Source organism: Ambystoma mexicanum, chromosome 2q, assembly GCF_040938575.1.
Source record: "Ambystoma mexicanum isolate Mex_15411 chromosome 2q, UKY_AmexF1_1, whole genome shotgun sequence".
Lineage (NCBI taxonomy): Eukaryota > Metazoa > Chordata > Amphibia > Caudata > Ambystomatidae > Ambystoma > Ambystoma mexicanum.
In genome coordinates this window covers 623,886,118-623,898,743 of record NC_090924.1, presented here as the reverse complement: position 1 = coordinate 623,898,743, position 12,626 = coordinate 623,886,118, and the positions used below count along the sequence as shown (strand labels likewise).

The 12,626-nt window shown below is 44.5% G+C and overlaps 1 protein-coding gene across 1 annotated transcript in view; it reads right to left on the bottom strand.

Annotated features, from left to right (window-relative positions):
* Positions 1-8,977, bottom strand: part of TXNDC11 (thioredoxin domain containing 11) — a 1,034,390-nt gene extending 1,025,413 nt beyond the window's left edge. The window contains exon 1 of the mRNA XM_069647793.1: positions 8,833-8,977. Coding sequence (XP_069503894.1) covers positions 8,833-8,966 — 134 coding nt within the window. The 5' untranslated portion in view covers positions 8,967-8,977. The remainder of the gene's footprint in view (positions 1-8,832) is intronic.
* Positions 8,978-12,626: the final 3,649 nt, after the last annotated feature.

Here is a 12,626-nt window from a genome sequence, read left to right as displayed (position 1 = left end):
TCTTATGATAGGGCGTTATGACGCTCCTTATTGCTTTGATTTGTTTTAGGGGATCCTTGAGCAAGGCCCTTTTTACCTTATTGGCCTTTTTGGTTCGGGCGACCCTGGTCCACTCCTCCTCTGACTCAGACGCACTGCTACCAGAGGTGCCAGTCTGGTCTTCTAGTCTCTCCCGGATTCTGCGAGCCTGGGAATGGCTGGCAGAACGTGGGGGCCTAGTTTCCTGTGTCCTGGGGCACTCAGAGGAGTCTTCTGATTCCTCCTTGCTCCCAGGATTTGATGAGAGCCCTCCCCCCATTGTCCTAGCTGGGCAGAGGTTTTCAGGATGCCCTTAGTGGGCCTACTCTCATGGAGTTCCCCACTAAATTGTACAGTACTTGGGAACCCATACCCAGATGCCCGCCCATCCATTCCTGGGAGGTGCTGGTCTATGAGCCCCATATTCTTTATCCCTGTGGCCCTTGGCTCATGTGCGCCAGTGGACATGGGGGTGGCAGAATCCAGGGATTGGAAGAGATGAAGGCCTCTGGTACTAAGGTTCCTGAGGTTATGCTCAGGTGTTTCCCTTTCCCAGCGAACCTCATCTCTCTCAGCCCCTGCTCCCTGTTGCCATGCAAGAACCTGAGCTTTCTGTTCCTCTATCAAGACCTTGCTAGTTTCTAACAATTGCTCTTGCATAGCTACCTGTCTGTGGAGCCTGTCATTTTTCTCACAGAGAGCCTCATTGTCTCTCTGTGCTTCCTGTGTAAATTTAGAGTACGGGGCCAATTTTTGCTGCAGGAGGGTTACCTCCTGAGTCCTGTCCATACCGGCCTGGTCCTTCCTTGCTAGAGCATCTTCCACCCTCCTGGTGTGCTCTAACAATTTTCCATGGTCTTTTTGGAGGTCACCCAGTCCCTGAAGGGCCAGGTGATTTTCTTCTATCTTCTCTTTTAAATAACAGACTTCCTTGCCTAAGGTGTCCCTTTCCTGAGCAAGAGTATGCCTCTGTGCAGCCAGGTCGTCCCCCTGTCTTTGGAGCGCACCAGCTTTCTGGCGCTCTTCATCAAATTCTGCCTGGGTGTTCAGGTCTATCAGAATTAGTTTATTATTCTCTTCCTTTTCTTTGTCTAGGCACCTTTGCAGGGGGACTACCTGCTCTGCGCATGCCCTGTTAAAATGTATTTGCTGTTCCAGCTTTTTCTAGCTCTGCAGTAGAGAGTCCAAACTTTCTTGGTATTCCTTCTGCAAGGCCAGCATTCTGGTGTCCTGTTCTACCTTCTCCTGCTGCAGGATACCCATGTCTTCATTTATTTTGGTTAGGTACTGCCTAATTTCATTTTGTGATTCAGGGCTCCTCTGCAGCCTCTGCTCTACAGAGTCCAGATCAGTTTGGGCTTTTTCTAATGCCTGCAGTTGCTTGTTTGCCAGATCATGGCCCTCAGCATATTTGTCCTGTATTGCTCCGATATGGAGGCACAGATATGCCGCTATTTTGGCAATCTTGCTTTGCTCTTCCTTTACCTTAGGGGCCATATATAGTTCACTCCGGGCCACATGTGCCATATGTCTAACCCTGTTGCAGTGGTCTGTTCTGCGATTGCCTGCAACCACACATTCTGATCCTGCTCTGTCCATTCACCCCTTACAAATTTATGCAATAGGTGTTCTTTAGCCATATTGATCTCTACCAAGGTCGCCATTCTGGAAATATTGATTTCCTTTGTGACTTACAGGAGTTTATTTTATTTTTGCAAAACTGACCAATTCCTAGAGCGTTCCTATTGAGGGGTGCTTTTCACAGTGTAACACAGCGTGGTAGCCCAACAGGGATTATGTACCCCGTTAGTTAGCACACTGTATTAGACTGTCACAAGTGGTATGTCTAATTCAGAAATCTCGTGACGAGCCCCCAATCTTGTAAGTGATTTCAACTGGCACTCCACCTAAGTCAATGCCTAGCGTGTGAACCACAGCTGGAACCCTTCATTATTTATTTCTGTCTGTAAGTTCTTTTATTTCTGAATGATATACCCTTATATCACGCCCCTCTCTTTGAATCCCCCCCCGGTCACACTGAACCAGGAAGCAGGCTGTTTTGCAAAGTTAAAAGGATTTATTTTATATATTTCACAAGATATCTCACTATTTAATATTTATACAATGATCACCAATGGGGTGATGTCACAATAAATCTCTTTAATCACACAGAGTAATAATTAGGAAAATAATGCAGCATAGAATAATACTTTTTGAGGGTTCAATCAAAATGCAATGTGATCACTCTTTCCCCCCCCTGCACACTACTCAATCCCCCCAATATGCAATAGAAAGAGATGGAAGGAGAGAACACAGGTTTCAGGAATACACACTCAACAAATACAGTATCAATCCCAACTTCCCCCAGCAAACACAGAGAAAAACAGGAATGATTGCAACTTGTCAAAATGGTTTTGAATGGAAGGGTAAAACCACTGAAAATGGATTTAATTCACTAAAATGGTTTCAATACTAGTGGGAGCCGCTTATATGGTTTCAGATAATCACTAGCAATGATTATTGAATAATTAGACTGAAAACTTAAGTCTGAGGTCGGATGCAATGTACAGCTGTTTCACACATGATAGATTTGAGCCAAAAGAATAATATTTGTGGCAAACTTTTCCACGCGCGGTAAGCGCGATTGCGGAAAAACTATAAGGAGTCAGAATGCGTTTTTGGGTTTGTTGGAAAGCTGAGTATGCTAGCTTCAATTTGACACTACGTTTCTAGCATACACGGTGAGAAGTTATGAAGGTTTTTGTAGAGGTCGTTTTTTTCAGAGAGAGTCAAAATTTTTAAAACAAGGTTGCGCTTTTTAAAAAATTACAAACAAGGTTTCTTATACTAGGGAGACTATGAAGCCACAAACTACACGACAGCACAGCCACCAGTCCAGCCACGCCTCTGGCTGGTTTTTGCCCGCCGAGACACTTGTCTTTCTTCAGCGAATATGTTAGTAGTGTTAAAATCATCTTTGCGCTATTAACAAAAGGACTATAGGGATGAGAGAAAGATTCAGGTAAAACCAAAGATTTTCTACAATGCAGTTCTGGATATGAGAGAGTGGGTTTGGATAGGGATGATTTATGGATAATACATATACTAGAGACAATCCTATGCTATGGATACTCACTAACACTGTTTGGAATCGACCCGTCAGGGATCTGGTCAAAGTTTTCAGGACTGGAATTCTGCTAGCACACCAGACTGGACGCGAGGCCCTCTGGTTCTGCACTCACCACGGCACTCTGGACTGGATCCGACGGGTTGGTTCTGGTTCGCTGCTATCTGGTCATCGCTCTGCCCTACTGGGTCGGATCTCTGGATTCTGGCAAGAATTCTTAGCAAGAAAGCAGCACAGCTCATCCAGGCTGTTCTTTTTGTTGTTCCCCTTGGAGGTCTGGGGTAAAATCTGGTTTCAGGATTTTAAAAGGCTAAGCTGAGAAGGGTTCAGCTTTGGAAATGGGCCTTTCAGCTTTCAAAGTTCTGGAGTCTGGAATATGGATTTCTCTTGCAAAGTGCTTCGCCAGCAATCGGATGTGTGTGTGTGTGTCTGGTTCCTAAGCTATCTCTATTTATGTATTTTCTCAAAGGGTGGGTATGCCGACTTCTACTACGCACACCCCTAGGGATTCTATTGGTTACGGTCTTTCCTCTCCCCTGATTTGAGAAGAAAACATGGTGTCATGATGACGCTGTATGTTGTAATCCAGGGAGTACCTCTCCTTTGTTTCTGCACATGAAATCTATTTTTCATACAAGACATATTTACAATTTTTCAACCTTAATATCAATAGCATATTTATATCAGATATTTGTTGGAGCAAGTATCCATCCGAGCCCCGTCACGGTGAGAGCTTGGGTCTAGATTTGGCAATTTTTCGCACTATTGGTCCGGTACCCAATGTCAGATTTGTCCACATTTTTACACATATGTGCGCATGACATCTGGGCATAATCATGTGAAGTTTCATGTTTCTGGCATCACCACAATTGCTACAAAACCACAAATTATGTAGTCTTGTCCCTGACCATAACACAGAGTTCTGAGTAGTTTTAAACCTTGACCAGAATTTTCATATTAACAATACTGTCATTTAACACATTTTTACAATTTTGCACAGTCCTCCGTCAGTCCTTTTCACAAATATACTTTCTTGTGCTTTAAACTGTCTGTCCCGCCTCCAAAGTTTTGGTGGGTCAAGAGCAATCCCTGCCTCTTTCCCCTGGCTGGAGTTTCTGTTGACAGTTGCATCTGCATATCTTTTCAATCAAGGGAGTCTTGTCTATCCCCAGAGCAGCAGAGCAAAATCTCCTCCCCTCTTCATTAACACCTAAATAGGAGTTCCTGTCCTTTTGGTGGGAAGCAGAAGGGTGGTGTGTTTCCAAGTGGGGGAAGCTTCTTTGAAGTTTTGCTGAATCAGGTTACTAAAGTAAATTGTGACATTGTTCTTTGTTGAAATTAAAGTTACATTTTTTTTTTAAAAACAGGCAAACAAATCTCTAATTCCAGTCTTTTTAAACATAGAAATTAAATAGTGGCAACCTATATTGCTTTTGATAGCAAGTCACTTCATTTCAACCATTTGATTTTACTGTACAAGTTTAAGCTTCCAGTGTAATTAAATGACAGCTTTCATACAGGCGGCCAGCGGTACTGCGCCCATATCTGACAGATTTTTCCAGGCAAGCACCTTTTTTAATGTGGATATTCTTGTGATGAAATCTGCTTCTCCTGACATTGTGTGCTTATTGTGGATTCTTTAAATAAAGTGACTGGTAACACCGAGCAAGGATGTTGGATCTTTTCTTGGCTGGGAACCATTATTTTGTGATTTCAGCAACCAAGAAAAAACGGATTTCAGAGCACTTCTGGGTTTCCTTGCAATGAAGCACTGCCTTTCATGTAGTTTCCATTTTCACTCTGTGGGCAGCCCAATGACATATTTCAGTAGTGTGGTCTCCTGTTCCACTACTGACACAGGCAAAGTAGATTGGCAGCCAACTTTCTGGTTTCACTGCGCAATTCTCAGAGGTTTAGTGCACATAGGGCGTTTTGCGGCCATTTTGTTGATTTTGGTGCACCCAGCACACAGTGATGTCGCAGGGCAGAGCCTAGTGTGTCAATGCATCCCATAGTGGAGAGGGCTGTGTCAGGGTGAGAGTCAGCCAAAGGGGGAATAGGGGGTGAGAAAGTGGCGGTGAAAGCTTCAACTGATATGCGCTTCATGGATCGGATGACCGAGAAGGTGGGTGACAGTGATGGAAGTGGCTTGGCCTGTGGGGTAGAGAGGGTGAGATGGGAGGAGAGGAGAAAGTGATCACTCCAGGAGAGAGGCGTGGTGGGAGGGACAGAAAGGGGAAGGTCTGAGGAGAGCAGAACATCCAGAGTGTGCCCTGCAGAGTGAGTCAGCTGTAGGGGAGAATAGTGAGTGAAAGAGTCGCAGAGATCGCAAAAGAGTCCAGAGGGAGGACAGGAGGCATCCGGGTGGATGTTGAAGTCTCCATGAAGGAGGAATTGAGTGGTCGAGGCCGTGAAGAGAAGAGGTCCGCCCACTCAGAGACGAAGGAGGAGATCTGACCAGGTGGCGGGTAGATGGTAGACACATTAAGGGGGTAGGTAGGAGAGAGAGAGAGCCTGCAGACGAGGCATTCAAAAGAGGAGTAGACCTGCGAAGGAATGACAGAGGCAGTAAATCCACTCGGTAAAGATCAGGGCTACACCCCCTCCAGAGCGGTTGAACCAGGCATAAAACAAAAGTGCTTTTTAGAGATCATTTTAAAAGTACACAGATCACCTAATAAACCAACCTGACAAAATACAAATCATTACATAAATGTGTTGAACCAAAAGGGATCATTAATATAGCTTAATTCTATTCAACCATAAAGGATTGGCAGCAGGCATCCTAGGCGTTAATACATGGCAGCCCGGTAAAGTCATTGGGGCTGGAGCAGGTAGAGTGATGTTCTCAGTGTCATCCGGAGCAAGGTATCAGAGGAGCTGCAATCATGGAGCTACTGATGTAAGTCACAATAGTGCCGAGATTACCCTTTACCCTTCCCTTCCCCAGACACTGAGAAGCATTACTCCGTCCCCGACAAGGAGAGAGCGACAGGCTGATAAGTGTTTGGTTACGGCAATGTAGCACCATGTAGCACACCATATTATACTAGAAAAAGAAAGCCCAGCAACATGCCACCAGCGTAGGAAATCCTCTGCACGAGGAAAGCTTGTTCCAAGCCAGTGGTATGGTGGTACACTTCGTCTAACGTGCTACCAATGGTGTATATATAAATAAAACAAAAGGCATACCATTTCCTTGTTTCTGGCAACTTTATCCCTCCTTCATATTGAAAACCAAGGTGTCGGTAAAGTCCATTGCACATCCATATGCAGATTGTCACCACGTAATTTCCAAGTTTGCTTCTTTCAAAAAGCTTTGATTTTAAAAAAATACATACATTCCTTTCATGCACACTAGCTTTTGTGCCGGGCCTCCGTGGTCTGTCCTCTCACTGACTATGCACCACCAGCTCTGGGTTAAATTTGCAACAGGTGGAACGAAACAAAATAAAGTGATAAGAGGGCTTTTCCATCAGCCTTTCAAAAAAATTCTACATCTAGTAAGGGAGATAAACCAACGCACACCTTTCTCACCCATTATAATTCTTTCAGCCATATATTTCTCAAATGTACATTGTTTAAGCCCTGTACTGTAAATTATATCTTCTTTAGTCTATGTAATTTTGGATTCTTGTATATTTGCAGTTTTCCACATCATAACATCATGCCAAATAAGTACCAGAATGTGCAATCCCGCAAAGAACAGTAATTTTATATTAACTGAACAGTCTCTAAGCACGGGCTGGTGTTGCTCTTCGAAGACAAACGCGCTGCACACAAGCTATCCTACGAGCCCTCGACTTAAGCCTGTACGTGTTCTGTCTAAACAGCCTTCTGGGAGTTTAATGGCTTAATTTCAGTTCTACATGCGGTACTGGTGCAATAAAATGGTTATTTTCCAAGTGTGCCTTTAGCCACTAGATGTATAAGCATACGCAGTATGGGTGTCTTTGCACCTTGCACCGATGGCCTGTTAAAACAAGCATTGGGAAAGGCAACAGTTTTGGAATGTGTATAGTTATTAGCGAGGCATTTTCCAGGATCAGTTATCATAAGCCTAGTGTGGCGGGGTGTCAGCCACAATTAGCCACTCTGATACCATCTGACAGTCCAAGGATGTTTAATATAGCTTTCCAAAATAACAAGCAAATATCAGCATCTTAAAAGGGTCTGTAGGACAAAAATTGAATGCAAAAAATGGATGTGAAGTACACAAATATTGCATGTAAAGCTGAATGAATTAATTTTGAAATTTCTTAAGCGCTAACGGTTGCCCAAAGGCATCTTGGCGCTGGAGAGAGAGGGAGCTCATCCACGTAAGAACCACTAAAACAGAGCAGCTGGCTAGAACAAAAATGTTTGATCACTTTCCTAAAGACCAGAGGATTTGAAAGTTGCTTAATGGAAATTGGGAGTTCGTTCCATAACCTAGCAGTGGCTTTAGAAAAGGCTCTGCCACCGATCCTCCTGCGACGATAAGGTGGCACGACAAGCAGATCAGCCATGGCTGAGCGTGGTTAGGGTAGTATTGCGTGAATTTGACCTGTAGAAATTCCACGCCTAAATCATGTGTGGCACGGTGCACAATACACAGAGCCTTAAACATTATACGCTGGTTAACAGGGAGCCAGTGCAGTGAGCGCAAAATGTGAGAGATATGGACTCCCTAGGGGGTCCCAGTAGCCATCAGGGCCGCCAGATTTTGCAAGCATTGCAATCTTTGGATGAGACCCTTGGGTTGGGCCAAGTACAAAGACCTGCAATAATCTAACAGGGGTAGTATTAACGCTGCTACCACGGGAGGGCATAGGGGCGCAGGAAAGCTGCTGAAGGTACACTTCGTTAAGACATGTTTATTATCACAGGCACTAATCACTGCTGCAATCAAAACTTGACATTCAGAAGAGTGCTTAGAATGAATAATGGCATCCTACAAAAGTCCATAGTCTGAAGATACTTCACAGAAGTGCTCGTTTTAAAGAAATGCCAAAATGGTGTGCTTTTAGCAGGTAGTAGGTGGGAATGGCTATATGGATTACCGTAGCCATAGCTAGTCAATGGCTGGATAAAATACCAAACACACACAGGATGGGTGTCCCTCCTCCCATCTGTACTAACTCCTATGACAATCATTTTGGCTTCCTGGGTGAAAAGCACAACTAAAAACAAAGCTGGGGACATGGGGTATTTTGTTTCCAAATGTTCAATACAATCATTTCAATTAACCCTTCAAGTCAACCCTCTTTGAAATGGCTATTTGTTCTCGACACTCTTTTCCTAGCTAGGCAGTATGTCCCTACTGTTACGGGCTACGGGGAGGCCGAACTCTACTTCCACATATCCATACACAGGAGTCGGTTGTTGAGTGTGATAACCCGCTCCCCATTTTTTTATTTATTTTTTTATTATTAGGATCATCCGCGTAACCCTTCACATGACTGCACGCCTACCCACGGGTGACGCGCTGCAGCCACACCACCTACTAGTGTCGTCTCCAAACAAGTCCATATGGTAGTCGCACCTCCCTCACAACTCCTCAGGTGTTTAAATCTCCCTTGATTACATTCTGGCCAATCTTTCCTACCCTCAATAGTTTGCCTCTCTTCCCCAGCATGGCAGCATCTCTTCCTCAACACAGCCTACACATTGTCCCATTCCAACCACTGCCCTAATCGCCACCTCACCTGCAGGTGAACCTGATCGCTATGATGAAGGCGCAGATCAGGGCGATGGCGCCACAAAGTAAGTCCGGTCTCCGGGCCATGTGGGACAGCAACCGCTTGCCGGGCAGCCGAATAAGGCTCTGCATGCCTTGCATGTAATATTTGGAATCCTGTACCTTTCCGGTATCCCCTGTCTTCGGCTGTCTTCGGGGCCATCACGGATTGGCTGTATTAGCCTCAGCACCGCCCCATAAGCCTGACCACCTCCCCTTCTTCCGAGCTATCTAAGACCAAAGCAGTCGAGTTCCGAGCTGAGCCTGTCACGATAAATAGATGAACGGCTTCCTCGGTGGTAGTACGTTTTTAAATGACACCTTGTAGTAATTGAGGGCTTCCTCTCGCAACGACCTGCCCAGGTACTAAAAGAATAAAAGCTTATAAACACGCTGCAGTGGCAGCCTCATATAATAACAGAATAAAAGATAAGATTACAAGCACGGCAGTTTCTAGTCAAATTGGTGCCCAGGGCGAAACACCAAAATGCGCCCCCCACCCTCCACTGGCACACGTCACTCCCAAACCACACCCATGTATCATGCAACGAAACCCCTCCTCAGTATGGATAAATGATTGCTATATAAATGAAACTGGTTTCATTACATTATAACGTAAGTACTTTACAGAAGAATTATAATGTGAAAACAGCTGTTGCTGTCGAAGTAAATGTTTTTTTCTGTCACCTTCTCTTAGGGAAGGCTTTGCCTGAATGCAGTTTCAAATTGTCCATACTGACACACTCCGGTGTGACCAGCCTACCCAGGTCTGAGGGCCCACTGGCCCTGTGTTGCAGGTTTTCTGTTTGTACCACCTCACTTGTATTTAGCAAAGGGGCAATACTAGACAAACCATATGAATTATTTTCTGATGGAAGGTTATCATGCCAAGATGGATTGTCTGGTACACTCTTATTCTACTCTTTCGAGTGGGAAAGGGGACAAATAGCACCAGTGAGGGTTCCTGTATGCTTTGCATTAAATCACAGAGCCTTTCAGGGCTAGAACAGTGATCAGAGATCTCTATATTGGATAAGCAAGTCTGTGATAACCATAAACCATACATATTCATTTGGACAACTTAATTTTTGGATGCGAGTATAAAATGGCTGCAACATCAGACACTCAAATGGGGTACAAAGGCTCTTTTGCTTCTTGTTTCTGAAGAATTTTAGACAAGGAAGGGCTGGGTCTCAGTGTGAGCATGCCCAACCCCCAATACAGAAACATCTTTTGGGAATGATATCTATAGACAGAACAGGATACCGTAGAAGGGAGATCCAATAAAAACTGCACAGATAGGTTACACAGAAAGGATTGTACCTCTTACAAACTTTAGCCTTACCAGTAATAAGCTGATGAAGCATTTTAAACAAAACCGGCTTCTAATGCATGGTAAAGGGTCCCCAGTTCCTTAGCCACTACCTCCTCACTATTATGCAGGCCTCAAGGGTTATTTCTGCAAAAACTATACGGCCCATGCTTTATCTAACAGAGATGGCATTATCATCTCTTATTTGTGCTGGCCTGCAGCTAGAGAAAATCATGGTGTGGCAGTGTAGAAAGGGCGTTTTGCCTAGTGGATGTACAATGTGAGGCAACCTCTTTGATTGCTTCATGTGTTTAAGTGTGGGCACAGTATGGCATGTTTGCCAGAGCCACATACACAAAACGTTCCAGGGACGCATCAGACAAAAACAGGCATATGTGCTGTTACATACGGGAGTTCCACATAGATGCCATTAAGCCACAGGGCGATGGCTTGTGCAGCGCACAAAACATTGCTGCACACATATCACTGCTTTGATTTGCCATGGACTACTGTCTGCATGGTGACACACAATGAACTCTACTTTCCTTATCAAGGTGCCAAGTGACATTGAGTTGCCATCTGGTGTGCGTGCTAGGAAGTGGCTGGCTTGTTTAGTAAATTAAAAGACCTTTGATACTAAACACATGCGTTTAATCCATGTCCCAAGCAGCCACTAGAATACTTAAGCAAGAAAATGACAGTTAACCTTCCCAGGGATCCAGGGCTGTGCCATATGTAACAAAAAAGTAATATACAAAATAAAACGTTTTGGTGTTTCAAATAAAGAGACATGAAAATAAAGAAAATAGTTTAACACTTTTTCTGTGTGGCATTTAAATTATTTTTGAATAAAAATGCCCCATGTTCAGTTCTTAACACTGAAATGTTAAGCACATAATATGTAAAAACAATGGCTTGTGAAATGAGCCATCACTTATGAATTGCCCCACTTGAAAGGCTGTCAACACAAAGAATAAGGGGCACAGGGTGTGTCACTCCAAAGCATCTCACACGCTGCTTTTGGAATATGCATGCCTTTATTTGAATATTCCAACGCATCGCAGTCATCCAAAAGTCAGCAGAGGACAGCCAGCCACACATTGCAGAGGAGCGCTCACCGGCACAGCAGGCTGCTTAATCTTTTGTGTGGCCAGATCAGAGTCAGCTTTCTGGGTAGGCCCCTTACTGCGCCCCCCTCCTGAGCAGTCTAGGTATGCTCCCCAGGCCACTCGCCCAGGATCGGAGAGCCTCTGTGACTCACATAACGTTACACTGGTCAGAAGAGGCAGAGGGAGCACCTGCTGCCGCTACTCGCAGCAGTACAATCACGTCCCAAAGGCAATTGCACCCTCCCGGGCTTAATTTCCCGCCGCCCCCGGACAATTTGCGCTCCCCAGGGCAATTGCGCCCCGGGCAACTGCTCACTTCGCCCAGGCCAAGAAATGGGCCTGATTACAAGCTTATCAGTGGCAGCCTCATAGTTTGTTAAAAGAAATGTTTCATAAGCCTAGTATTTTCCTCTTTTTCCAGTTTTCCAGTCGTGTTGACGTGGATGGAAAGCACCGACTTTTTTCCAAATTAGCTTGTCACCAAGTGTATTTACAAGCTTTTATATGAACGGAATGGAGCCTTATGAAGCATTTCACACTGCAGCGTGTTTATAAAACCTTTCATCAAAATACAAATTTCCTCTTGCCACGCATTAGATGATAATGCACCCCAGTTCTTTTCCATTTTATTCCTGTAGCCTTTTGAACTGTTGGGTGCAAGTTAAAACAATGGACAGCTTAAGTCATTGTTGGCGATTATCATGTGAATTACGCTTGTATGAAATCCCACAGACAAAGCATTTCATCATTCTGAGGGGAATAATATGAGCAGCACCAATGTTGTGCAGCAGTAGGGATTGTTGTGTCGGGGAGAGCCACGTCGTGGTGCAGCCTCCCCGATGCGAAATATAGACACTTAGAGACCTCTTTGGAGTTTTGGGTCCCCGTGCTCATGAATGCTCCTTTTATTCGCAACACGCCATGATGTGTTACGCCATGGCTCCCTAAAAGGGGCACACAATACACTCCTCCTTTTTCATAAACAAACGAACATGTAATGCACTCAATACCACAACGAGTGGATATCACAACAACGTCAAACAATCTAGTTCTGGTCAATACCAACGTCACCTTGGATACAAAGTCCTGCAGGTAGCTTGGTGTTCTATCCTATATGTTCCATCTGGCTGGTTTTGTTTGGAATGTAGGGTTGGAAGGTGGAATATGGAGTATGAGTGAAGTTCTGTGTGGAGACAGTTGAAGGCTGACTGCTACTTGAGAGGATTGTTGTGGGGCCTTTTATTACTACTTCACGTTATTACAATAAAAGAAGATAACTAACCACCACTGCCTCCTATGTTTTTACTTCAGATGGTGACAAGGGTGGGATTGAATCGTGTC